This window comes from Crotalus tigris, unplaced genomic scaffold, assembly GCF_016545835.1.
Source record: "Crotalus tigris isolate CLP2741 ecotype Arizona unplaced genomic scaffold, ASM1654583v1 scf7180000017731.4096049, whole genome shotgun sequence".
NCBI lineage: Eukaryota > Metazoa > Chordata > Lepidosauria > Squamata > Viperidae > Crotalus > Crotalus tigris.
The window spans coordinates 2,927,076-2,953,573 of NW_024096599.1; the positions used below are offsets into that span (position 1 = coordinate 2,927,076).

Here is a 26,498-nt window from a genome sequence, read left to right on the forward strand (position 1 = left end):
TCCCTTCTCTTTTTACTGACTTAGATACTTTTGCAGCAGTAGCAGTCATACCTGCTTCTTGCTTAATACCAGGTAATTTATGAGCAAGTTAAATGACCTTTCTTAGCAGAGATCCCCATTTTTTTTTCATTATTAGCTGGTCAATTTTCATTCTATTCTTATCTAATTACTAATTTATAATAGGAACTCCAGCTTACTCTTTTTCTTGTGCCCTTTGCTAATAACAAATGGTCCATCCATCCTTCCTTTCTTGTGCTATCTATCTCTGTTCTGAACAGGAAGATCAGTATCGTGTGTGTGTATGAGCTCATATGACTTTAGATAATAGTATAGACAGACTACTTGATGTTATTTTTCATGTTAGTTTACTAGATAGTACATGGTGAATTCTGATTTTTCTCATTTCATTGCCACACTTTATCAATATGTCTATGGGACCCCTAGTCTCCTTCAAAAAGCCACCATGTAATCTTTCATGTTTGTAGTTATTAGAAATCTAACAACTGGTTGTATGGTTTCATTACTGGTCCAAGGATCCAAGAGAATCTGCCTGTTTGCACAGTCCAGTGTGCTTATTTTATTTAATGTTTCTAAACTATATTTACAAAATACATTCGTATGCTCAGTATTTTACAATCTCATGTAAAAAAAAATCCACACTTTATTAAAATTGCAGTAATATAATTTAGATTTTACACTTCATTGTAGCCACAGACCCATCTCTCTAATGAATTACCAGGTTTCCAGTTTGATCACCGATACCTGCAGGGTCTTTTTATTGGACAACAAAGTAAAGAAATAAATTCAAATTGGTGGCTGAAACCTATGTGCTTCATCAAAACAAACATATGATAAGCCATGTGGGATTCCCAGGAAATACTCTATGACCAAAACCAATAATTTCAGGATATTAACAACTCACATTTGGTAGAGGTGATCAAAAAATAGAAAATGTTTTCTGGTGTTCTGGGAAGTTGTACATTCTAGGGCAGTTTAAATATATCAGTGTACACAACTCTAATAACAGATCTGAATTGCTGCAATTCTAGAAGAAATTCAATGTAGACCGATTAGTTCTAAGAACTATACTTTTTAATCAGGGATTCTGGGAAACAGCTTCCTGTGGATTCTGAATACTCTGTAGAGGGAAATACCCATCCTCCTAGTTCATCAGCCATGGCAGGCTTGTTCCATAAAGCAGAGGATACTTGGGCACCAGATTTTTGAAGTGTTTCCCCTTTACTTTTCAGTGCGCAACTTAACACTGTGTCACTTTTATGTACAACACCATCATACTGCAACACTAAAAAGGTACGTGTCCTCTGATTTGCCTGGCAATTCCCTCATCTGTTGCCTCTTCTTTCTCCTCACGCTCTTTGTTCCAGTCTTTAAGGCCTTCTGGAAGTGAAGTATCTTCATCTAAGCTGCCCGTGCCTTCAACAAATTCTTCATAGGTAGATTTTTCAGCAAAAGGTCGGGGGCCAAGCATTTCAACCATATCACTCTTATCCAAAACCTCCCTCTCCAAGAGCCTTAAAGCCACCTGAAACAATAGGCACACATGTATTACAAGGAAGTTCAGCCGCTAATTGTTCATTCCACAATCCTAATATGGTATGTATGGATAAAAACAAAAATTCAAGATTTTTAAAACCGTTAACCTCTGCTGAATATGTTCTGAGCACATTACAGTACTATTTATTACAATGTCTTCCAGGTAAGAATATACAGGATGAACTCTGCATCTCTGTATCCCTGCATTTCAAGCTTTCAAAAAACAAAATGCATAACTTTTGCTCTGTTATGACTAAAACACCATCATTTATACTAATTAGATGTCCGGAAATAACATTTCTGCTGCTGTCAAAAGCTTTTGGGCAATGATTATGGTTATTTTTGTATAACTGTACCTTTGAACAAATAATATGATATATTCAATAGATACTGATCTTTCTGATACACAGAATGTGGTGAAACTCTTAATCCCTAATTTTATATTGGAGGTAGGCAATTTTCATTTGTTTCTGTTCTTGTAGCTGCACTCTTAAATAATAATTCTTGGGAACCAGGTAATGTTGGTATTTGGAAGGAAAAAGGAACTGGAAAAAAGGATTGTCTCAGTTTCTTTGATCAACTAGAACAGGGTCTTCAAACTTGGCCCTTTTATGACTTGTGGACTTCAACTCCCAGAATTCCTCAGCCAGGCACACTGGCTAAGGAATTCTGGGAGTTGAAGTCCACAAGTCATAAAAGGGCCAAGTCTGAAGCCCCCTGAACTAGAAGGAACCCTTATGTTCTCAGAAAATCAGGTTTGGACCCAATGATCTTTTACCCTACCTAGATAAGAATCTTATGCCCCTCCTGATAACAGCAGGACAAGAATGCATACCTTTTCTACCTCAGCCTTCTTTTCAGTAAGTAGAGATAGTGTCCTTTCATAAGCTTCATTAATAAGTATTCGCACTTCATCATCTATCAATCTTGCAGTTGCTTCACTGTAGGGTTTTTCTAACACCATGTCTCCTTGCCGGGGAAGATCAAATGAAATTTGCCCAACTTTTTCATTCATTCCAAACTGAACAATCTGAGGATTAAACAGCAGAGTAGTTATGCAATTTCTACAACACTTAATCAAGAATCAAATATTAGTGGGTAGCTGTTTTCAGCGATACAGTAGCAATTTAGCTGACAAGCTGACCATTAACTGTTCATATGTTACTATGAAGTTGGCTTCTGGGCTGTTCTGGGCAAGAACAGAATAAAAGTTCCAGTGAGAACCTCTGCCAGGATATTGCTGGCCAGAAGCCAGGTTCTGACTTTTGAAAATCTTTCAGGAAGAAGGAGACATCATTCGGGATTGCCCATCTGCACTCTGGAAAAGCTGCTCCTCATGAAGAGACCACAGGAATTGAGTTTCTTGATCTGTGATCCACTGAGAATTGAGCAGCTTGGGAGCAAGGGGATTTAAAATACACCCTTAAGTACAGAATTAATGTTCATTTAATCAGCAAAAGCTTCACTTTCTTAATCATTTTAAGAAAGAGACATTGCAAACGGTGGTAAAGATCAAAGACTCCCTGGATCAGGATTAAGATCAGACAATCAAGCAGAACAATATCTTAATCAAGGAACTACCAACTCAAACAAACAATCAAGCAATAAACAATAGCTTAATCAAGGAGAAAACAACACCCCCACCAACACTGAAAAGCTACTATAAAATAAAGAGCAAACCTCACCCCCTTAAGCACTGAAGATACTACCTAGTTAGGTAATAAAATGTCTGCAAGCAAACAACCAAGCTCAGAGAACACCAAGGATGCCACAGTTCAACCCTGAGCTACATATAGTTTCTTCTTGAGGCGAGGCTGCCTAGATGTGATGAGGGCCAACAGTTAAGTGCCACTGGACCATAAGTCTTGCACTTGTATGGCGCCTTCTGCCAAATGCTTCTTTCCTAGGCTATCCAATGTTTCACCCCTTTCACGTTTCTTCTGATGAAATAACTGCAAACTCCCAAGAATCGATGGACTCGAATATGGCCTTTCAAAACAGTTCTTGGGCCATTTGTTGAGCCATCCCATCTTCCTGGCTTCAGAGAGGAGGGGGAGGAAAAAAGAAGCAGACCACCATTTGTCATTTCACAGAAAAAAAAACCAGGCTTCCAATGCTGATGTTCCTTATTCCCTACCTTGAATTTATACTTGCACTTAATTCCATTGGTCCACCTTGTGACTGGGGCTCCTTGTTCTAACTACAGCTCCTCAATTCTGGCACAACAAAAAAAAACATTCTCTGCCCGCTACATTGTCCTGCCTTTTGTTCCTTTTATTCTTCCCTTATCTTCAGTCTGAGACGAAACACTGAGGGAAAATAGCCCTTCTTTTTCTGGCAAAGGCAGAGCTAGGGCTGAGGACAGACATCCTTCACTAGATGGAACAAAACCTAAGCCATATATAAGCAATCCTTGACATGTGGCTATTATGGACCTTGCCCATTATGCTCATATGTCGGATGGCTGTAAAATGAGTCAGTCACATGGCCAATCCAATTTTTATGACATTTTTGCATTATCGTTAAGCAAACACCATAGTTGTAAAATGAACCCCATGGTTGCCAAGCCGCTCAATGGTTCGCTATGGGCATGCTTTTACCAAACATCAGAAGTGCTGGTTTTCAGCAAAACTATCATAAAAGACAGAGATATGATCGGTGTACGTGCAAATGGCCACAAATGCAGCCGTGTTGCCAGTACATAAAATTCTATCATGTAACTACAGAGCAAGTTCACCACTGGAACTTTGGATCCAAGTCATAAGTCTTCTTTTTTAGGTCTGTTGTTAACTTTGAACAGTTGCTAACCAACCAGCTGTAAGTTGAGGACTCCAACATAAAGTTAACAGTGTTGCATAAAACGTGGAGAGATTTTTCTTTGTATTTCACAATGTTAGTACTAATGAACATTCCCTATATTTCAGAAGATTCAAGAGCAGTTAAAAATACTGCTTTGCAAAAAGCATGTGAATTAATGAATTTACTACCATTAGATAGCACGACAGCCACCAATTTAAACAGCTTAAAAATTATTAGGAAAATTCATGGATTACGATCACTCTCAACAGACCAGATAATTTTATTGTACCTGCTAAAACAATCGCAGGATACTTTAAATATTAGTTTTTAGGGAGTAACAGTTTGAGAGGTATTACTTTTGCCCTTTGATTCTGTAATGTACCGCATGAACCATTTGTGATGTGGAATACCGGATTAGATAATCTTCACCTGATCCATAATGGCTTTTCTTATATTCCAAAGGAACGTGGTCTTTTAAATATGGATACTAGTCATTCTACTGAAATATTACTATTAAATCATTGTAATTTAATAGTTAGAATGGAACTTACACATACCTATTAAAATTAAACATTTAAACTAATTGCATCAAATTTTGTAACAGAAGTATTCAGTAGAAATTAGGGATATCATAATTATTTAGTTATTAAATCAATAATACAGGCACTAGAACAGTGTTTCTCAACCTTGACAATTTTAAGGCATGTGGACTTCAACTCCCAGAATTCCACAGCCAGCAACGCTGGCTGTGGAATTCTGGGAGTTGAAGTCCACATGCCTTAAAATTGTCAAGGTTGAGAAACACTGCAGTGTTACTAGGAGACCCGAGCATTTCAGCATAAGTCTCTAATTCTCCTGATTGCAGTTTATGTCAGTAGCCTAAAAGCCATTTAATCAAAATTATAAAGTGCTTTGGACAAGGCAGGATGATAAAATGTAAATGACCAAATAGGATTTTTAACTTTTGCACGAAGAAACAGATTTCTGGGATATTTTGGGAAGAAAGCAAACTCTCTTTCAGCCTGCTTTTAGCAGATTTCTGATGAAAGTTTGAGGAAAACTGTGGTATTGTCAGAAGATATTAAGAGGAAATAGTATGCAGAAGCAAAATTCTTGCCAGGCAAGATTTCTACGAAGGTGGTGAAACACCAAGTAAAAATACAGACCTGAGCATATGCACTCTGAGTAACTTTCTTTAAGTCATCTTGGGCCCCTGTTGTAATTCTGCCAAAGAAGATTTGTTCTGACACACGTCCTCCCAAAGTCATACACATTCTGTCCATAAGCTGTTCTTTGGTGTACAGATACTGTTCTTTCGGCAAATACTGAGCATAGCCCAGTCCTTTCCCACGAGGAATAATAGATACCTTGTGTCAGAAGAGAAATAAAAGTATTTTTATAACCAACCAACCAACCAACCAACAAATAAACAAGCAAACAGTAGCTTATAACAAATCTATATTTCATATGATGGCTATCTCTGCAAAGACACTTTTAAATAAGAAATATGTAGGACATGACTTTTAAAGTTGATTTAATAACTTTCCATTCTATATGAAATAGACAGATGATTAATTCAAGGCATCCTGGTTTGAAAGCCCGCACTGCAAAGGGAGATGCCAAGGAGATACATAAAAGGCTCACCTATAATTTATCTCAACTGAGAAGCAATCCTTCCAAAGAACTTCTGTGCCACAAGTCAACATACCTTCAGAAGTGGATCAGCGTGTTCCAGAAACCATCCAGCAACTGCATGGCCAGCTTCATGATATGCAACTGTTTTTTTTTCTTCTGGTTGCAATACTTGTGTTTTCTTTTCCAGGCCTTTGATTGATTAAATAAATAAGTATTCAATTAGTGTATCAATTTCTGTGCAGCATATTTCTCAGCTGCTGTGCCAATGAGGGGCTAACAAGAAAACATGATACTAGTAGATAATTTTTCTGTTCTCTCTCTGCATGAGTGAGAAATTACTACAAGAGGAAGAAGAAAAAATATTTTTAGGCAGAAGCCACATTGGCTCCTACGTACTATTTTCAAGTAAGAAGCAAAATATCATTCTTGCTTCATAGCAGAGATGCCAAAAAAAACCAGATTGCCAGCCAAAGTAAAGTTTTATGGCCACCAAAGCTGCCTGCATAGGTGGGGTTAAATAAATAAGATTCTGTTTTTTTTTTGCAGTTTAAGGGTTACAGATGAATGGGCAAAACAGGTGCCTTAAACCTTACGAATGGTTAAGGCACCTGTCTCATCTGTTTAAAACGCCCGCCCCCTGCCACTGGGATGTAACTTTCACTGGGGGCATCTAATGAAAGAGGAGCTCTTACTGCATTAGGGGAGCAAAATGCCATTTGACAAGCAAAATTTTGAGTGTCATGTTTTTGTCATTTTTTTAAAAAGTTTTTATTCCATCCTCCATCCCTGTAAATTATTCTATGGACACTGCACAGATGCTCATGGCATCCATGTGTTACATAAAGCCTATCACTCTCCATATACTAATGAAAGTATTTGCCAAACAAGCAACATTAGAACATAAATAAGAGAACCAACTGATAACAGCGCCAATAATGTAATCCTCCTCACCTCCTATCACTCTTTCAATAGCTTGCTCAAAATGCTTTTGATTTATGGCATCTGCAAGATGTCTTGCAGCAATTAAGGCAGCTTCATTGCATACATTAGCTATATCCGCACCTAAAGGAAAGAAGGCATAAGAGACACATAACTCCAGGTTATTTCCAATTTTTTTTTATCATTTACCACAAGGAGGATACTTTGAAATTTTATATCTCAGTGGCTAATGTTTCCACCGAAATAAATGCCACTCCTGGAAAAATCAAACTCCAAATAAATTTTGAGTCAATGATTTAAAGATTATCTGTTCAGAATCAGGGCAAATAGCTAATATGCTCATAAAGAATCCATTCAGTATACCTAAATAACTGGGACCTGAGTTAAAAGAAAAATTATTTGCCAAGCTCCAGAAAATGATTTTCGGTATGCTGAGGGCTAACCTTATTTTGTTATTGACTTTTTTCTTTGAGGATCACCATACCATCTTCAAACTCCTTCACCCAAAATAATTTTGGCATGTGACTTCAGGAAGACTAAAACCAAAGTCTTCTTAATATAAGTATTAATTCAGTAAATGATATTATAATGCAATGTATTAAAAATGCATTCATTATTACATAGGATTATCTACCTGAAAATCCAGGGGTTAATGATGCAAGTTTCCGTGCTAAATTATCTTTATTCATGGTAGTATCCAACTTAAGAGGCCTCAGGTGAACTTTGAAAATAGATGCTCTTCCTTTTATATCTGGTGGCCCTTGGGAAGTTTAAAAAAATATTTTTTAAAATACATTGTTTACAAATATTTCAAACATGTATACTTTTTATAAAGGCCAATAGGCTCTAATTACTCCATCTGTCTCATCTTCCATGTACAAAGAGTATCCAATCTGAGATTCTTTTACATACGCACGTTAAGTTTGCTAAGATGCTCCAGGAAAATAAGAATTCCACCTCATTTCCTCTCTGTGTAATACTGTTTAATATCTTTACAAGACCAATATGGGGAACTGCTTACCAATGAAGATCTGTCTATCAAAACGACCTGGCCTCAAAAGGGCAGGATCCAGGATATCTGGTCTATTGGTGCCTGCCAAAACGACAACATTTGTTGTGGTGTTAAAACCTGTGAATGAAACGTAATATTTAGTAATCATTGATTATTGCAAATATATTATTTTCCAAAATAGACCAACAAATTATGTTTTGACTCCTAATTATTCAGAAAAGCCATAAAGAGGCAAAAATGCATGTAAGCTATATTAAACTGAAAATGTGGGAACTGTGCTTCAACAAACATTGATGAAAAAAGTGCTTGCAGTGAATTTTAAAAATATTTTTTTCTTATTCCATAGTTCTTTACTGCATTTGCTTTCCAATTCTCAAAGTAAGTTACATGGAAACAGTAGCATTTATTTCCATTTTATCTCTTTAAGACTGTAGTTTTATTTTAAGATGTACCAGAATTACTACAAAATTTAAAGAATTACCATCCATTTCTACTAGGAGTTGATTGAGTGTATTTTCCTGTTCACTTTGCCCTCCAAAGTTACTCCTTCCTCTCTTTCTTCCCACTGCATCTATTTCATCAATGAAGAGAATGCAAGGTGCATTTTTACGAGCCAGAACAAATAAATCACGAACCTTTGCAAGAAAACAGAAAGTATTTTCAATGACTCAGAGCTCTACCCCTTGTTTTTTATTCAACAGAAAGTTACCACAAAGTCATGAAATCAGGAAGATTGTATTGTAGCCAATAAACTAGACATAAAATGCATTTTGTGCAAATTGTAAGATGTTTTAAAATGCAAACAAACATTTCATGCTTGGTTTAAACATAAAATTAAACATAATTTTGTTGCTTGAGAGCCAAATATATAGAAGAACTGGATTGATGAATATATATAGCCAAATATGCCCTGTTCATCCGGATAATATAAAAGGCTATATGAAAGTGCTTATAAACAATGACACTTCAGCAAGCATAGTAAGTACTATACTTCCATCTTAGAAATAACAAAACAATCCACACTTTGTTGCTAGAATATAATAATGCAATAGAATGTAATCTGGGAAAAATACTGCCTAAATCTGTTCAAAAATTTAGTATTAAATTGGTTCTCCCTCATTTCTTATTGATTATGCAACTCTGCATTCAGTTAGTACATTTTCATATATTTAATAACCAAATATATGAAGCAAGGCTATCCTGTACTTAGCTTATTTCACAAGAAACAGAATGTGCATACTCTATTCCAGTGGTGGCAAACCTATGGCAAGCATGCCAGAGGTGGCACTCAGAGCCCTCTCTATGGGCACGCACGCCATGCCCCAAAGATGGCAACTGTCCCTCTTCAACCAGCTGCCCGCTAACTTGCCGAGGTCCCATGTGGCCGGATATATCCCAGCACAGCTGGTTTCCCTCTCCCCCTCCATCTCAGAGGCAGCTTCTCTGAACTGCTGCTGGTGGGCTGCAAAACCCCAGAATGCACCAGTCGAGGGGCCGGCAGACTGTAGTTGCTGATGGACACTGTCAGCCCCCATGCGCTCGCTGGCCTCTGTGTGCGGGGGCCGATGGTGTCAGGCAGCAGCTGCCCCAGCCCTCCTCACCTTGCCCTGCGACCATGGCACCCCTGCCCTGCCTCACCCCGCAGGATGAGCCTCCTGCCTACCGCCCCACCTGCCAGAAACCCCCTGGATTTCCCCCAACCCTGCCCAGCCCCCACAAGCACCCCTCCCCATGAACAACATTGAGGTGACCACACCCACCTTGGCCACACCCACCCAGTATGCCATGACCACCACAGCTATGCATACCCAGTGGGCCATGCCCACCTGCCACCCAACGATAAATAAATGGATCTTGGGTTGCAGTTTGGGCACTGGTCTCTAAAAGGTTCTCCATCACTGCTCTATTGCATTGTTTAAGAAAACTATAAAACAATAATACATACTTGTATAGTGTTATGGAGATAGTAACTTCATAACCTTACTCACTTTTATAGTGTATTTCCCTGGTTACAAATAAAGAATTTGATTTGAACCTAACTGTGCTTTATCTGGTCCTTGTCCACAGTAGCATATTTTGAAGTGAGATTTCAAAATTTGTACATTAATGGAACAAAGGATTCAAAGTAGGACAGTATTCACGGGACAGTTAATAAAAATGTAAATAAGACTAAATTGACATGCAGTGAAAAAAAACATAGTAAAAAGGACTACAGGTAGTCCTCGTACTACGACCACAATTGAGCCCAACATTTATGTTGTTAAATGAGACATTTGTTAAGTGAGTTGCCCCATTTTACTTTCTTGCCATAGTTAAGTGAATCACTGCAATTAAAAGTTAGCAACCCGGTTGTTAAGTGAATCTGGCTTCCCCATTGACTTTGTCAGGTGGCAAAAAGTGATCACATGACATGACCCTGGGACACAGCAACGGTCATAAATATGAACCAGTTGCCAAGCATCTGAAGTTTGATCATATGATCATGGGGATGCTACAAAGGTCTGAACAGTATTATTAAAGCAAATGCCGCAGCTACCAACTCGGAGGAGTCAAGGTTTTGCTTACAAAATGGAAACTGAGGTTGTTGACTGTGCTAGAATCTTAGAGGATAATTTTGTAATTGACCATGACAGGATTTCTCTCTGGTGATCCCTATATACTAGAGCATAACCTGTGTTTCCTGAACTTCATAAGGTTCCAACAGTAATCCTCATTTAACAACTAAAACTGAGCCCAATGTAGGAGTTCTCCCCAACTCCATACCAGAGAAGGACCTTTTCAACCAGTCTCTTTTGAGACTGAAAGAGCTGCCTGCCAAATTGATATGGCCCACGTGGGACAAAGTCCCTCTGCCAAGCAGCTGTTTCGTTCTCAAAGAGACTGGCTGAAAAAGGTCTATCCTGACATCCAAGGGAACTAGCCAGGCGGCAGCAGCTTGAAACGCTCCCCTGCTGATCTTGTAGGCACCTAAGAGACACCTAAGAGATGTGTCTCTTCACTCAGGCTCCCTCTGCACACATCAGATGAACTGTTCTTGTTACTTTTATTTCTGATCTCTATCTTTTTCTACTATCTGATTTTATATCATTTTTAATTTATTGTATGTGTATTTTATGAACTGCACTGATACGGTTTTCTATAAGGTATCAACATAACTTTCCCTAAGTGCTCTTTTTTAGATAGCTCAACTAACCAAATGCTGTTCTTCCAGCCATCAGTCCCTCTACACTTAGCCCATATGCATTACTTGCCTTCTTGTTTAGAGTATACAATATATCAACAATCTTGTTATAATTATTAATTAAAATACTTAATATGATTATACCTCAGAAACAGTCAGAAAACCTCCAAAATAAATTTTCCAGAAACTGAATAGGATATCATTGAGTAAACTCAATTAAAAACTTTTGATAGCTATCATTTGAAAAAGAACTGTAATGTGGATAATAACTAAAGCACAGTGTATTAATAGGGTTTTAGGCTTTCAACATTAACTATGTCCTTTTTAAAATTAATGATACTGCAATAAAAGAGCAAAGTCATAGACTTACTCTAGCAGGGCCCACACCAACAAACATCTCTAAGAATTCAGAACCATTGACTGTAATAAAAGGAACGTTGGCTTCACCAGCTGTTGCTTTTGCTAGAAGCGTTTTTCCAGTGCCTGGGGGCCCAGTCAGAATAGCACCCTAAGAAAAAGTAAGAATAAAAGTTAAACATGAACACACACACACACAACACACACACACACACAGAGTCATCATCATTCATTTTGTCATAGTATTAGCAAAATTCAGCAAAGGATTTAGATTGGAGGAAATGTGAAATATTTAAGAAGCTCAATCCAAATTATAAGATTTTATGTCAATACAAAGCACATACTTCCTACTGATGAGATGAAGCCAACATATATTAGCTTGCAAGGCAGTCTTTAGAGCTCCCAACATGCACAGAGCTGTATGAACATGTTTATTGTTTTTAAAAAAACTTGCAACCACCATGTGTTAAAGTAAATCTGTATTAAAAGGTTTGTTTTTTGTTTTATCTAAAAGGAAGTAATGGGATTGAGTTAATTCAACATCATCAGTGAGTTATTTAAATTCCATAAATTAATAATAACAGTTTTCTTATTCTTGCAGATAATTACAATTAGGAAGATAATACACTGTGACTAAGTTTGAAATTCCATACCAAAGAGATTTCTAAATATTTCTGGCTCTAAGTCAATGAATGCTCTTGGGAATTAGTACCTTTGGGATCTTTGCTCCAAGATCTTGATACTGCTTTGGGTTTTTCAGAAAGTTGACAAATTCCATTATCTCTAATTTAGCCTCCTCACAGCCAGCTACATCTTTGAACTTCACATCTATTTCATCTTTTAGGACTTTAGCAGTTGTTTCACCAACACTGAAGAGTCCACCCATTCCCCGGCCTCCTCTGCCTAATCCAGCTGCTCCTCTTCTTATTGAATATAGCAAAAAGCCAATTATAAGGACTGTTGGCAACATATTCAGCAGAAATGAACTAAAAAAAGGATAAGAACTGAAAGTTGGTATAAAGCATGGCCTAGTCAAAATATTCATACAACTTGTCAAACACAATGCATGGAAAATACATTACAATGTATATATTTATTGTTAGGAATCTTCTAAACTTAATAGAAAGACTAATATTTAGCAGAACACCTATTTTTTTAATGTTTAGAAACAAACCATTTATGTTCTAAAGAGAGCAATAGTGGATTTATTTATTTTTCTGACAGTTAGCACCCCTATAATTTATTGCAAACAGCTCTAAGTGTCAGAACTGCCACCTCATGCTCTGCTATTGCTTGGTGCCAGTCTGCCATGAACTCTGGGAAGACTGGATAGGAGTGGGGGGAAGAAGTACCCAGCATAATTAAGAGTTCATGTATCAGCTAGCGATACAACTTCCAAGATTAGATGGCTAAGAACGGCAGAGAACAAATCATAGCTGCATTCCAACCCACACTTGGAGCGGCCATTCTGAAAACATCCTTTTTGAATTTGATTGGACAATTGGGGGCCAGCATGGGGATGATGCCAGGGGATAGGATGTTACACTTGGGGATTTTGGTGGGCGAATTTCAGTTCTGGCTTAATGTCAAACCTGCCTTAACTTGAACCTTCAAGTAAGAATGTTCCTTAACTCCATTCATTGAGAAAGGTATAGTGTATACTAAAGATCAAGTGAAACACAGCACAGCAAAGCCAGAACTGAAATTCATGTGCCAAAATAGGATCCTCCCCATACTGGCTCCCAAATGTCCAATCAAATTCGAAAAGGATGTTTTCAGAACAGTCGCTCCAAGTGTGGGTTGGAATGCAACTATGATTTGTTCTCAGCCGTCTTGACCTTGAAGTCGCATCTCTAGCCCATACAGCGAACTCTTCATTGCCCATGGGTACCCCCTCCCATCCAAAGTTCATGCCAGATTAGCATTAAGCAATAGCAGAGTGTGAGGTGGCAGTTCTGACACTAAAGTTAATTCTATTGAGGTAAGTGGAAACATAACTGAAGAGAACTTTGGATCCCAACAATTATTTAAAATGATGAAAAATTCAGATAAGGACGAGGAAGTAATGGTTTACTTCATACATGCCACACTGAAATAGCTAACAAAATAATTTCCCAAAACACTGAAAGAACTCAGCAGTAACTACTCAAAAACCCATATTTGAAACCCATCTTTGCTTTTAGTTCTGAGAGACCAACAAAGGCTTTAATGACATAATTATTCAATATCTTTTAGAAGCAGCTGCTCTTGCAAAAATAAATGTTTATACTTTTCCTCAAAAATTTCAGTCTTGGTCTCAATAACCCTTTAGAATTGTTTAATACTGCTTTCTAGTGATTTTTAAAGGTACATTATAATGCAAAAATTAAAATATCTATCATTTAAAATGCTTACCCATCACTTTCTGCTGTATATACTACTGGCAATTTGTTCTCTCCTTCTATGCCCATCTCCTGTTGGGCAGTTTCCAAGTTCCGCTCAAATGTATCCACACTCCCAATATTAAACCAAAGAAATTGCTGTAAATAGACCAAAATGGTAACAATTTAATTTTACTACTTAAGGTAATTTTAGATAGACAAATAATAACACTTACTTTCAGAGAAAAAGATTCCATTATGCATTAAGTGAAACAAAAAAAAATATTTATTGACTGAATTGCTATTTAGCCTTTCATTCAGCTCAAATTGCCATATATAGAACTTTGTTCTATTTTTCCCAACAGTAACATATAACAAAGTTAGAAAATTCTGGATTCAAATACACACACTGATTTCAGAGGATTTTAAAGATTAATATATAACTGAGACCAACATATTTTCTTTTGGGGTTGATGAACAAGCAGTTGGAAAAAAATCATGGAAATAATTTGTTTTGTGCATGATAACTGAAGTGAGATCACTTTATGCACAAAACTGAAAAGATTTGGCATTAATCCCAATGGAGGAAAGATTGGTGAAGATGATGGAACTTGCTGAGATGCATAAATTGACTTCTTTGATCAAAGACAGTATCTGTTTATTGCTGACTGGAAACCTATGTGGATTTTTTGCATAAAACAGAAAAAATGAACTTATGATTTATGGTTTTAATTATTAGAAAGAACATATTGTTACTGAGATGCTTAACAGATCAAAATTAAAAACATAAATTTCTTAAAACGCAACAAAAAAACCATTTCTGCTCCACAAGCCATAGTTTTATCAATTGCATATGAAGACATAGGCTTTTGCCATAATGCTATGTAATAGGGATTCAGACATTATTTAACTTATAGGAATGTATATAAGTACTGTATAAATATTGCACCCCCTGAAGTTTGCAGGATATGAATTCAATTTACCCCATCAACAGGAGATTTCCCTGGAATAAAGACGACTCTAACAAAGCGTTTGTTCACTACTTCTAGTTTGTCCACCTATTAAAAAGAAAAGAAACATATTATTACCAGTATTCTTTGTTCATGCAATACTATATTTCTATTTGTATAAAGGCAGGAAAGTATCAGTACTGGATTTATTAACTTCTCCAAATTGGTCTCCTTGCTAATTAAATTAGAGGCTTAAATCTGAATCTGTGCTATACTCATGTAAAAAAAAAACCTGCTCAATTTAAAATAATAAAGAAGATGGGTGAGGTTGATAATTCTCCCGGTGAACAGACTGCTACTGCTTCCTGTTATTCATAAAACTGTGCTCCTGATCACTGGTCCAAAACATAATTTTAGGCAATGGAAGAACTACAGAAATAAATGAGAATCCACTAGTCCCTGCTTTGCGATCCTTTATGTATCTTGAATTGCGCTGGTGGGCCCATTCTTTAAACCAGTGGTTCTCAACCTGTGGGTCGAGACCCCATTTGGGGTCGAATGACCATTTCATGGGGGTCGCCAAACAATGCAGTCTGCCATTTTTTCCCCTTTTCCTTAGCTGTGCTACTCCCTTTTATTCTATTGACTTTTGAAAGCCAATAGAATAGACTCTCTTGAATAGAGTCTAATTCTATTGGCTTTCAAAAGCCAATGGGAATTGTCCAGGCTGTCTCTGCCCTGCTGAGCCCACCAAAAGTCCCATTCTGCAAACAGTGCTGCACCAGTTGAGTAGTCCTCGACTTAAGACCGGTTGAGTAGTCCTCAACTTACGACTGGTTGGGGGGGGGGGTCACGGCATTAAAAAGGTTGAGAACCACTGCTTTAAACAAATATAACAGTACCTGAAGCTATGGATTGATTAACATTACTTAAACCTATTTAACACTACCATTTGGTAAAATGTGCATCTTTTAGTACTTGCAATAGAGTTTTTTATGAATTTCCGAATTTCCTATTTAACTTCTGAGATACAATGAACAGTTAAATGTGTTTTACACACTGAATAATGTAATTGCTCCAATAACTCTCTATCACCGACCAAAGTTTATACTGGTATGTAATAAAGATGATTAGGGCTCTAGAGTTTAAAACATATGATGAACAGTTGCAGGAACTGCGTATGTCTAACAAAGAGAAAGACCGGGGTGACATGATACGGTCTTCCAATATTTGAGAGGCTGTCACAAAAATGAAGGGGACAACCTATTTCCCAAATCACCTGAAGGCAAGTAACAGATGGAAACTTAGCAAAGAAAGGTCCAACCTAGAACTAAGGAGAAATTTCATGTCAGTGAGAACAATTAAACACAGCTTGCCCCCAGAAGTTGTGGGTACTCCCAACACTCGAGATTTTAAGATTGGACAGCCATTTTTCCAGAATAGGGTCTCCTGCTTGGGCAGGGGTTGGACTCCAAGGACCCTTCCGACTCTATTTTTCTGTAAAAAACTATTCTGAGTCTGTCACTGCAACATTAATAGACTTATGGATCCCAAGATATACATAAACTAATAAGATACCTATTTGCTTCTCTTGAGGATCGTGACTTTAACAAAAAAAAAAACACACACACACACACATGGAGTTAGAGAATATCTTGCCTTCAGTTCACTGTGTGTGTGGTAAATTTGTGGGACCACCTCTTCCTTAGAATATCTGCCCACTCCGCCAGATTAGGTAAGGTAGGTACATTCCAGTTCTTTTCCCTGAAATGTCATTTAGTGAGAAGTGTGCCTTTTCTGGATTGCCCCTATTTTACAGAACACGCTCTGGTAATGGCCACCACCATTTTAGCTTTTAGCTAGGCTATCAAGACCTGGCTTATTTTGAGATGCTGGGATAGGATTGTTTAGACAATTGGAATGAGGGCATCTTAACGGGATGGTTAAGACACAAGGGTTTTGTTTGTTGTATTGCTCTTATTATTGTTTTATAATCACTGGCTTTATTGTTGTGAGCAGCCCAGAGTTACATAGAATGGGTGTCCACATAAACCAAATATATACATAAATAAATAAACCATAAACAAATAAATGGATGTACTACTACCTTCTCAAAAGGATGGATTTTATTTATTTTTGGGAAAAAACAGGAAAATGAGTCCTAAAGTTCTGAAACTAGGATTGTATTTATTCATATTTAAATGTGAGGTAAGAATGATTATTTTTTAAAATAAATAGACCTGCAAGAATATTCCAAGTATGTATTTGCCTTCTGGATAATTTAAAGTAATCCTATTCAAGATTCTTTAAATGTTCAATATTTTTCAGACAAGATGGCTTAGGATAGAGATGGGATACAATGTTTCTGTATCCGACCTGTCAAACTTGGGCAGGTCCTTCTCTCTTTCTAAAATATGGCAGTTTGAAATCAAATTGCTCTGTATCTCTTTGAGTGATCTAGTGAGGAAGGAAGGAATCGTGTTTCTTTCTTTGTCACAGATTATTAGGACTTCAGACAAGCTTTCTGACACTATAACGATATGCAACCCTTATATTCTACTTTTTTCCCCTCTGGAAATCCAAATCAATTTACATGGGTACATTTTTTTTTACATTAATTCAACAATAACAATAATTTAGAGTAGCCTGGATTGAGTGAGTGGCCCCAGATCAGCCAACAGGTTTCCATGGTTGAGGATGGAATCAAACTGGATTCTTCCCATTCTAGTTCTAAGACTTTAACTGATACTCTACTTCAGCTTATGAATCAATAAAACCATTCCTTGTATCAACTTTAGAGTACCGTCTTCTAAAATACATACATATTAAAGTTATTATACTAATTACAATGTTACATACCTGAATTATGGTACACATTAATATACAAATAAACAATCAGAACACTCATAATATTTAGAAACTAAAGTATTTTCTAGAAACTAAAACAGCTCATTAAGAAACTCACATCTAAAGTATTAATGTATTTGGGTCTTGCAACATGGGGGAACCATCATACAGTGATTCTGGTTTCCACTGAATACAGGAAACAGCCTTATGCTGGCCAATCCATCACTCCATCAAAAACAGACAACTTGTAAATTTACAGATTTTGTGAACTTCAACTTTCAACAGATTCAACCATCATCATAAATAGTGAAGAATGTATAAATATTTTATAGTTCAGTTATGTCAGGTGAGTTATCAGTTGTCCATTTTTCTGACTGGTATCAGTTCTTCTAGGATTTTAGATAAGAGTCATTTTGTATCAGGATACATTTTGCATGTATCTTCTGCATGCAAAACACTAGCTCTGGTTACTGCCCTTGATATTATATAGCTATTTTATTTATTTATAAAATTTTAACCCAAATCAGACTAAATGTTCCATGATCTACTAGGCTAACCTGTGTTGAGGTGATTTAATCACACTGATTATAAATTATGTAGTGATGTTACCTTTCATAAGATTACTTCCTCTGGCTACTTACAATTCCTTTGGAAAGATAATTGTTGGCAAAGTCTTTCCATGTGATTTCTCTTCCAGAATTCCTGAAGATAACATAATAGATTACCACAGACCAGAAAAGAGAAGTTGAGATGAAATAATACCGGAACTCTTTATCATCCCAGGGAAAATCACCCTAAAAGGAAAGAAGAGGCATTACTATTTCCAGAGGATAATTCTGTATAAAAAGATAACAATTTCTTATTTTACGCTAACAAAAACAAGAATGTAGCATTTTAAATATCCTACCAATTACAATATCTTTCACAATGTATCTTTTACAATGTTCTAAAAATATTTAAATTTTGTACATCACCCCGAAATGCATTAAATGGCAGGCACTATAAATTATAAACACAAGCAAAGATTATAGCTGAGATAATTATAGATGCTTACCACAAACACTGAGCTTAGGTCAGAGACTTATAAATTTAAAATACAGAGTGGCATAATTTGTATTGCCTTCTACATTAATATATAATTTTATTTAATAACATTTTCTTAAATTAACAGCATTCCAATGGTGAAAAGAAACGGAATATCATGTATTAATGTTTTTATTTACTAAGGCTTATATGTTGCTCCAGTCTATAAGAACTGTGAGTGGTTTTCATTCCCTTCTTTTTACCAAATTGCCTGTTTGGGCTAGGGTTAAGAAATAAAACAGGTATCAGCTGACTCCGTGCTAATGAATGATCTCCTCTAGTAACTTCATACAAACAGGTACAAAAGGGATACAAGTGACAAGCCCTTAGCACTCCATACGAGCAGCGCAGGCTGCAACTTTTCCTGTTCCCACTACCACTGAATGGAACCTCTTCTTCACAAACCATTTTAAAACAGTATATTTCACTCTTAATCCTTGAGGGGGAGGAGGGGGTGGCCACACAGGAGCAGGAAAGTCACACTACTGTATCCCAGTCCCACCACAGATCATCTATACGGGCAGCCAATATAGTTTCAATACCATATTTAGTCTGAAGCTCAACTGAAAAGGATAGTAAATGTAAGTCCACCATATTTTCAACAACCGTCCTAAAAAGGGAAACTAGATTATTGTTATTGTTGTTGGGTTGAGTGACGGCTTCTTCAGGAGGGGACATATCATCATTTCCTTCAAAGCAGATAGGGCCACTGTCTCTCTCAAGGATCCATTATCTACACCTCCCACCCAACTTTCTGCTACCTCTTGGAAAAAGAATTGGAACCTTTTGTAATCTTGACCACCAGTTGGAATCTTCTTTCTTGCCACCTTTTTTGCCTCCACTACTACCTCCTCCACTGCCAGATTTGGAAGATTGCTGGGACTCTGCCTCCTTTGCATCTATAATAAACATACATACGTCTCATTGGAAATTATAAAAGATTTATTAAAATTATCACTCTGACATTCTCAGTCATGGTCAGTTCTGTACACACAATATTAATGCAACAATAATCACTATAATAGTCGAACTAGACCAGGCATGTCAAACTGCCAGCCCACAGGCCGGATGCATCACATCAAAACCGCGCCCACCCCATTGCTAGCAATGGGGAAAAAGTTGCAATACGTTGTGCAACGTCATGTGACGTCGTGAGTTTGACATGCCTGAACTAGATTATACCATTATTAAAATTATATTTTGCACATCTAACCTAGAACGGGTATCAAGAAATCATACAAATTTGATCAATAAACATTATTACATCCAATATCTAATATTAACTGTTGTGGTCCTCTATTTCCCACTTAACTGAATACAGATACCATAATACAGGATAGTTCTATTGCAATACAAGATGATATAGCTCCAATCATTTTGGTGTGTCATTAATCTCAAAGCCAGGAAGTCCACACCCTGAGGTCTCTGAAAGCCTACGATGTAATCCTGGAGTCTTTCAAAACTTATCAAATGCCAATTTTTAATGTAAGAAATGGGCGAAAATAATTTACTATACAATTATAGAACAATCATATTAATTATATAATTTTAATTAGATTTAAACATTAACAAAATTTTATATGGGCCTCATTTGATGGATGGTACTTCATTGAAAGACTTAGTGTAGTTTCAGCCTTGCTATAGAAAAGGATGTCTCTGGCAAGAACAGGCTTCTTTGTGTTAGTAGTCATAGTGGCTTCTTTCGCACAAAGTACATAAAATTGTAAACATCTGATTGTGGAATTTTTGCAGTTTTATAAAATTTGCATCTACCCAGCTACTTCAAGATAATAACTTAAGAAAAATAGTAATATTCAAATTAGTATTATGATTATGCTAGTATCATTAGAACATATAAATACTGAGGGAAACAGTTTTGTAACCAATTTACAAATTACAGATAGCCCCTCAGGAAAATATCAAGAAATAAATTGGTATGACTAGAATGTTTCAAAGACTGCTTGCTATTTTCCAGTACAGTACTGGTTTTCAATAAGACAAGAAGTAATGGGTGAAAGCTCATCATATATTTCCAGGTGTATTTATTAAAATATCTGTACTAATGTTATGGCCTGCAAATTAGAAGGCTGGAAACCTCTCCCAGATGCCTGTGGGCCTTAAGGGAAATAAGGTAAGTTTAGCCTAACAAAGTAAAGGGTCAGGGGTGACATGATAGCCATCTTCCTATACTTGAAAGGCTGTCACTGTGAAAAGATGGTTGATTTATTCTCCAAAGTAGCTGAAGGCAGGAGAAGAAGCAATGGATGGAAGCTTATCAGAGGGAGATCCAACCTGGAACTAAGGAGAAATTTCCTCACAGTGAAAACAATTAGTCAATGGAACAGCTTGCCTGAATTTTGGGTGCTCCGTGACTGGAGGTTTTCAAGAAAGGATTGGACAACCATTTGTCCATGATGGAATAAGGACTCCTGCCTTAGGTGGGGGGGTTGGAGTACATGACCACTAAGGTCCCTTGCAACCCTATGATTCTGATTCCCTACATCCTGGTCCTACTTCTTGCTCTGAAGTGGCAGCTTAGTCATTCCTGCTGCAACCACTACCCTTTAAGGGGGATTCATTTGGCATATAGCCCCTAATATCAGTATATAAGACAGATAAGATTCTTTCAACCTATGGTCCTTTCTAGCAACTAAAACATCAAAAAAACAAATGTTTAAGTAATTTTGATAATGCCACATTCCCTTTGTGCAATATATTAAAATCCCTTTGCAGCTGTAGGCATTAAAAATTAGATATTCAAGCGGAAGGAGAAATGACAAGAGTTGCATTTTAACTGCAACTTTCATATTAGCTAAGAAAGAAAAAATCCAATATAAATTGCAATATTCCAGGACACAAAGTGATGCTTGAAAAGAAAGGCCTTCAGCCCCAAATCTTGAAAGGGGTTAGAAAGAAATTTAATTACAGATCATCGTAGCAGAGTCTTCCCCCCTCCAATGAATATAGTTTGAAATAGCAATAAAGGCTAACCACCTAATTATGTAACTTATACAAAGATAAAGATTCCAGGTATCATCCAGGAAATAGATATAAAAAATTTAGCACAAATTTCTGGCTACCTATATTTATCTATTTCTTTGCAAACCGCTGATAGGGAAGGTGAAAACATCTTTTGAAAGACATCTGTCCAGAAACATTTTTCTCTCTTTCACTCTGCCTTAACAAAGACAAACTTTTTTATGTGCTGTGTATGTGTTTGTGTTGTTTGCAGAACCTAATCAGGATGAACCTCAGGATGAAAAGGTCAAAATTAGCAAGATGGCAGCTGGACTATTACAATACAGGCCTCGCTTCTTTAAGTACCATACAATGTTGGCAGATGTACAAAAGAAGTGGAACTTCCATCAACATTATTCTTCTACACTCTTGCTGATTTTGACACCCTCCTCCTATGAATACTATTGCCCTCCATGTTAACTCTTTTCTTTGCCCTCTTATTATTTACGACCACAACTGAGCCCAAAATTTCCATTGCTAAGCAAGACAGTTGTTAAATGAATTTTGTCCCATTTTACAACCTTTATTGCCACAGTAGTTAAATGAATCACTGTAGCTGTTAAGTTAGTGACATGGTTAAGAGAATCTGGTTTTTCCCTTGACTTTGCTTGTCAGAAGGTTGCAAAAGATGATCACATGACCCTGGGATGCTGCAACCATCATAAATACATGCCAGTTGCTAAGCATCTGAATTTTGATCACAGGACCATGGGGATGCTGCAATGGTTGTCAGTGTAAAAAACAGTCATAAGTAACTTTTTTCAGTGCTGTTATAACTTTGAGCGGTCATGAAACAAATGATTGTAAGTCAAGGACTACCTGTAATATACATAACAGTTACCAAATAATCAGCTCTTTGCTTTTGAGTAACATCTAATATATAACAAATCTGACAATGAACTAACAGTGAAGTCAAATGGTGAAGTCAAATCTGAAATGTGAGTAAACACAGTAAATATTTTTTCTGGCTAAAGGGTAGTAACAAAAAGTAAAACAACAGAAGCAAAGAACAGGAAGATTATCTTTAGAAGGAATCATTTGAGCCAGTTTACGCACTGAATTATGAAACAATAAATGTGTATACTAGTGCACATGATAATTTGAATTAATGAGTACTAAAATGGAAGTAACCAAGTTAATATTCATTCTACATACAGGCCTCTAAGGAAAGCGCGTCTTGGTACCTTTGGGTTCTCCATCGGAATCTTTCACATCATTAGGTTTTTTCCCCCCAGGAAAATATTTTTCAAATCCTATTAAAATAAAGCAGTGGAAATAAAAATCATTGATGCCTAAGATAGTAAAGCTTTATTATATAAATTATCAGGTGACTTCCAGGTGCAATTCAAGGTGCTGGTTATCACCTCTAAAGCCCTTCAGGGCCTATAATGTCACTAGTGAAGGGACCATTTACCACGAGCTGCTTCTGCCCACTAGGTGTAATCAAGCAAGATGGATGTACTTTAGATTCTGCCTATCTAATAGCGTCACTTTACAGATCCAGTAGGCACATCAATCTGGTTGCAGTACCTTCTTCTGAAATGATACTTCTCAAAGATTTGTGCAACTCCCATCCTCATGATGTTCCAGAAACTGAGCAAGGGGAGAGGGACTTCAGTTGTTCTCCCAGGCCATAGAGCTCCTTTTAGTTTAGATTAATTTTTTCTTTACATTTTTTTCTTTTATCTATAAGCTACCCAGTCAGATAATCTTGACTGGGATTGATTAAACAAACGAACAAATAAAATAAAAATCCCATTAATCAAAAAAGTGAGACATAATTGTAACTTTAGTTCTTCCATATTTGTATATTCCTAGATCCTTTATTCCATCAGGGAGCTAATTCAGTTAAGCTACAGTTATTAAGCAAAGGAAATATACTTATTAATGCTCACAAACACAAGGATTCTAGTATAAAGAAGCAATGGACAAGATGACCTTTAATTTGTGCCTTACAATTATTTTTGACATTCAAAATTTTTATATATGTGCACATTTCTTGTTTCTTAAAAAAACAAAGTCATATTTAAGAGTTCTGTATTTGATTCAGTTGGCATAAAGAAAAGGGACGTCAAAAATCAAATATTTACCTATATTATTTATAGGAATGTTTTTAAACATTTATAAATAATAATATACGGTAGTAGATATTTTGGCATTAAACTAAAAATGTTGTATTTCTTTTTTATATCAGAAAGACAACTCATTTTCCTTTTTTGGTATCTTTTATCAGTATTACATTGGCCATTAATTGTTCAATTTTAGAAAATATGTCCATTTGTTGATATCTCCTTTGAAATTTATTTTAAATTAAAAGAAAAAAGTATTTCATTTGAAAGTACCTGGGGCTAGAGAAAGTTTTAAAAAATTATGAAAATATATTAATTCTATTGATATCATTGAATTTTAAGATGTTGAAACTCAAATTGTAAAAGGAATATTTGAAGCCTACATATTATGAGTTTAAATCTCATTGCACATTACTAACTTCCAATAAGTATTATTATAGACATTATAGGATTTCAGAAAGATATAGCTGCTGTATATTTTTTTAAGATGGTATAAGGAATTTTCCAAATGGAAATGGAAATTTCATTGGATGCAATTGATGACATTCTAAACTTTGCTACTTTTTAATAAATAAAATACACATTTTGCAGAACATGACAATATGTACAATAAATATATGAAACATTGGTTTTGGAAATAATCATATTCTGAACAATCTTTGTGAAATTAATGAGAGTTAGATTCCTTTTATCTTAGTGGATTTACTTAAAGTGAATTTGAGTATTTTTAAACCACAATACAATATGCAAGTCACAAATTCATATCTCCCTTTTGCCATTCAGAATAAATCTTGTTACCTGTATACATCATTTTACATAAAGGAGGTAATAGTATGCAAGCTATATGGCATCAGTATTATATAGCAATAATTACCTTTCGGAGGTTGGGAAAAGAGTTTTTGATAAGCAGCAATTACATTTACAAGGACACTGTTTCTGTTTGTAGGAACCTGGGAGATCACTTTATCATGAAGCTGAAAAAAATGAGAATGATCATGGTTAAGAATGAAAAACATTCCAGATTTTTTTAGTACAATTTTATGCACATTTAAAAGTAACTTAAGATGCTTATACTAAGGATTACTGGCAAACTGCATCCAATATTTTCTTAGATTTTAATTTACATAAACCTATCCAGGATTATATCTCACTGACATCACACTTCCATTATGTTGTACATCCCTATCTTCTTCTGAATTATTATGAGAGCCCCAGGAAAGCAGTACTTGGAAATGGCTTTTAACATCCAACAATATCACACACGTATAGAAAGCAATTTGGAATTTCTTAAAAGTTACATCAGTCTTATATCTAACAATATACTGATCAGCAGAAATGATCAGCAAGTCCATGAAAATAAGTAGGAGATGAGGAGTAGATAATCCCTGTTAGCTCTTCCTTGATATCTATGTAAGCCATGGAATACAGGTAGTCTTCACAATTAGCACAAAAAGAAAATTGTCTAGTAAAAGGGAAATAGAATGTGGTACCAAATGTCTAAGGAGATTCTCAGTCATCTAAGTTATGGTTGTCTCAAAGATACTTTTTCAAAAGGCAACTGGGCCTTTTGTCATAGGCTAGTATTAGGCCATAGTCCAACTGCCTTTTAAAAAATCATTTTTGGGCAGAATGCTATAACTGTATACTTCTTCTGGCAACCAATTTAACAATGTCTTTTACTGTTTAGCAATTTTAAAGCTAGGTAAAGTTTGTACATTGTCCTAAGCTGGGGTTCACCGAATAACTGGATATGAAGGACTGGGCTATGCAAGCAACAAACAGACCAAATTATGGTTTAGCATGGCAAATGGTTCAGCCCTCTACCGTATATTTTCATGCTGGTTTTAAAAATCGAAGTTTCTTTTCTGAAACTTATAAGGAATCAAAACTTAAAAGTTAATCTCTTTCCCAAGTAATATTCTTTCTAAAATTACTTGCCGTAAAAGTAAAGCATAATTAATATGTGCTAAATCATACTAAATAAAATGCTTACTTCCTTATGGAATCAGACACTTTAGCCAAGCATTTTACAAGAATCCCAGCACACGAGAGAGCCGATTTTTGTTGCACTGTATTTTTTAATTTTCTCACGATGTGGAAGCTCACTCTTAAGTCTCCTATAGAGGATGCCCCATTTTAAAAGAGTAAAGGCTATTCATTAGTATATTAAGGTTACCCTAAAGCCGAGGTGGCCTACTCCTGCCCTAAAGTAAGCGATCCTGATCTTAACAGAGATCTGTTGTATTCTTGCCGCGAGCAAAAAACGCAAGCTAGGCTATTTGCTTCGGTCCAGCCGCCGACTCAGTTGATTCGGGTGATTAGGGGCTCAAGAAACGCTATGGGGAGGGCAGCCGTGGAAACATAGGAAGAAGGCACCCGTCTGCCCTTGCCCTGTTTATCGTCTGTGACTCACCTGTCTCATGGAACGGGAAGGAACAGCTCGACCTCGGGACCAAAGCTGCAGCTGAGCTGCGGGGACCCCAGCAGGGGTGCGCCGGCAACAACCGCGCGACAGCCAGAGGCAGCGATGAGCCATTGCCCCCCCCCCAAACAGGCCTAAAGGCCCCACAAGCACAGCTCTCTCACGCCTCCTGAAGGGGCGAGCTGAACCACGCTCCTGGCGCTCCGTCTGCGTCATCACGTCGACGTCCTCCTCTTCCTGTTTCCCATGCGCGCGCAGGGTATCTCCGCGCC

At 36.7% G+C, this 26,498-nt stretch overlaps 1 protein-coding gene across 3 annotated transcripts; it reads right to left on the bottom strand.

Moving 5' to 3' along the window:
- Positions 1-547: 547 nt before the first annotated feature.
- Positions 548-26,457, bottom strand: AFG3L2 (AFG3 like matrix AAA peptidase subunit 2). Of its 3 annotated transcripts, XM_039339254.1 has the most exons (17): positions 26,218-26,457; positions 24,679-24,778; positions 22,920-22,988; positions 19,501-19,616; positions 18,276-18,428; positions 14,821-14,895; positions 13,872-13,996; positions 12,190-12,463; positions 11,491-11,628; positions 8,421-8,574; positions 7,949-8,056; positions 7,562-7,687; positions 6,940-7,050; positions 6,062-6,177; positions 5,520-5,720; positions 2,390-2,584; positions 548-1,543 (listed from the first exon to the last, which is right to left on the bottom strand). In XM_039339254.1, exons 1-17 carry the CDS (start codon positions 26,440-26,442, stop codon positions 1,304-1,306), a joined length of 2,526 nt encoding a protein of 841 aa, XP_039195188.1. In that variant the 5' UTR covers positions 26,443-26,457; the 3' UTR covers positions 548-1,303. The 3 variants fall into 3 exon arrangements, with proteins under 3 accessions (XP_039195188.1, XP_039195189.1, XP_039195190.1); XM_039339255.1 differs by lacking the exon at positions 26,218-26,457 and having other exon boundaries at positions 19,479-19,616; XM_039339256.1 differs by lacking the exons at positions 24,679-24,778; positions 26,218-26,457 and having other exon boundaries at positions 19,479-19,616; positions 22,891-22,972.
- Positions 26,458-26,498: the final 41 nt, after the last annotated feature.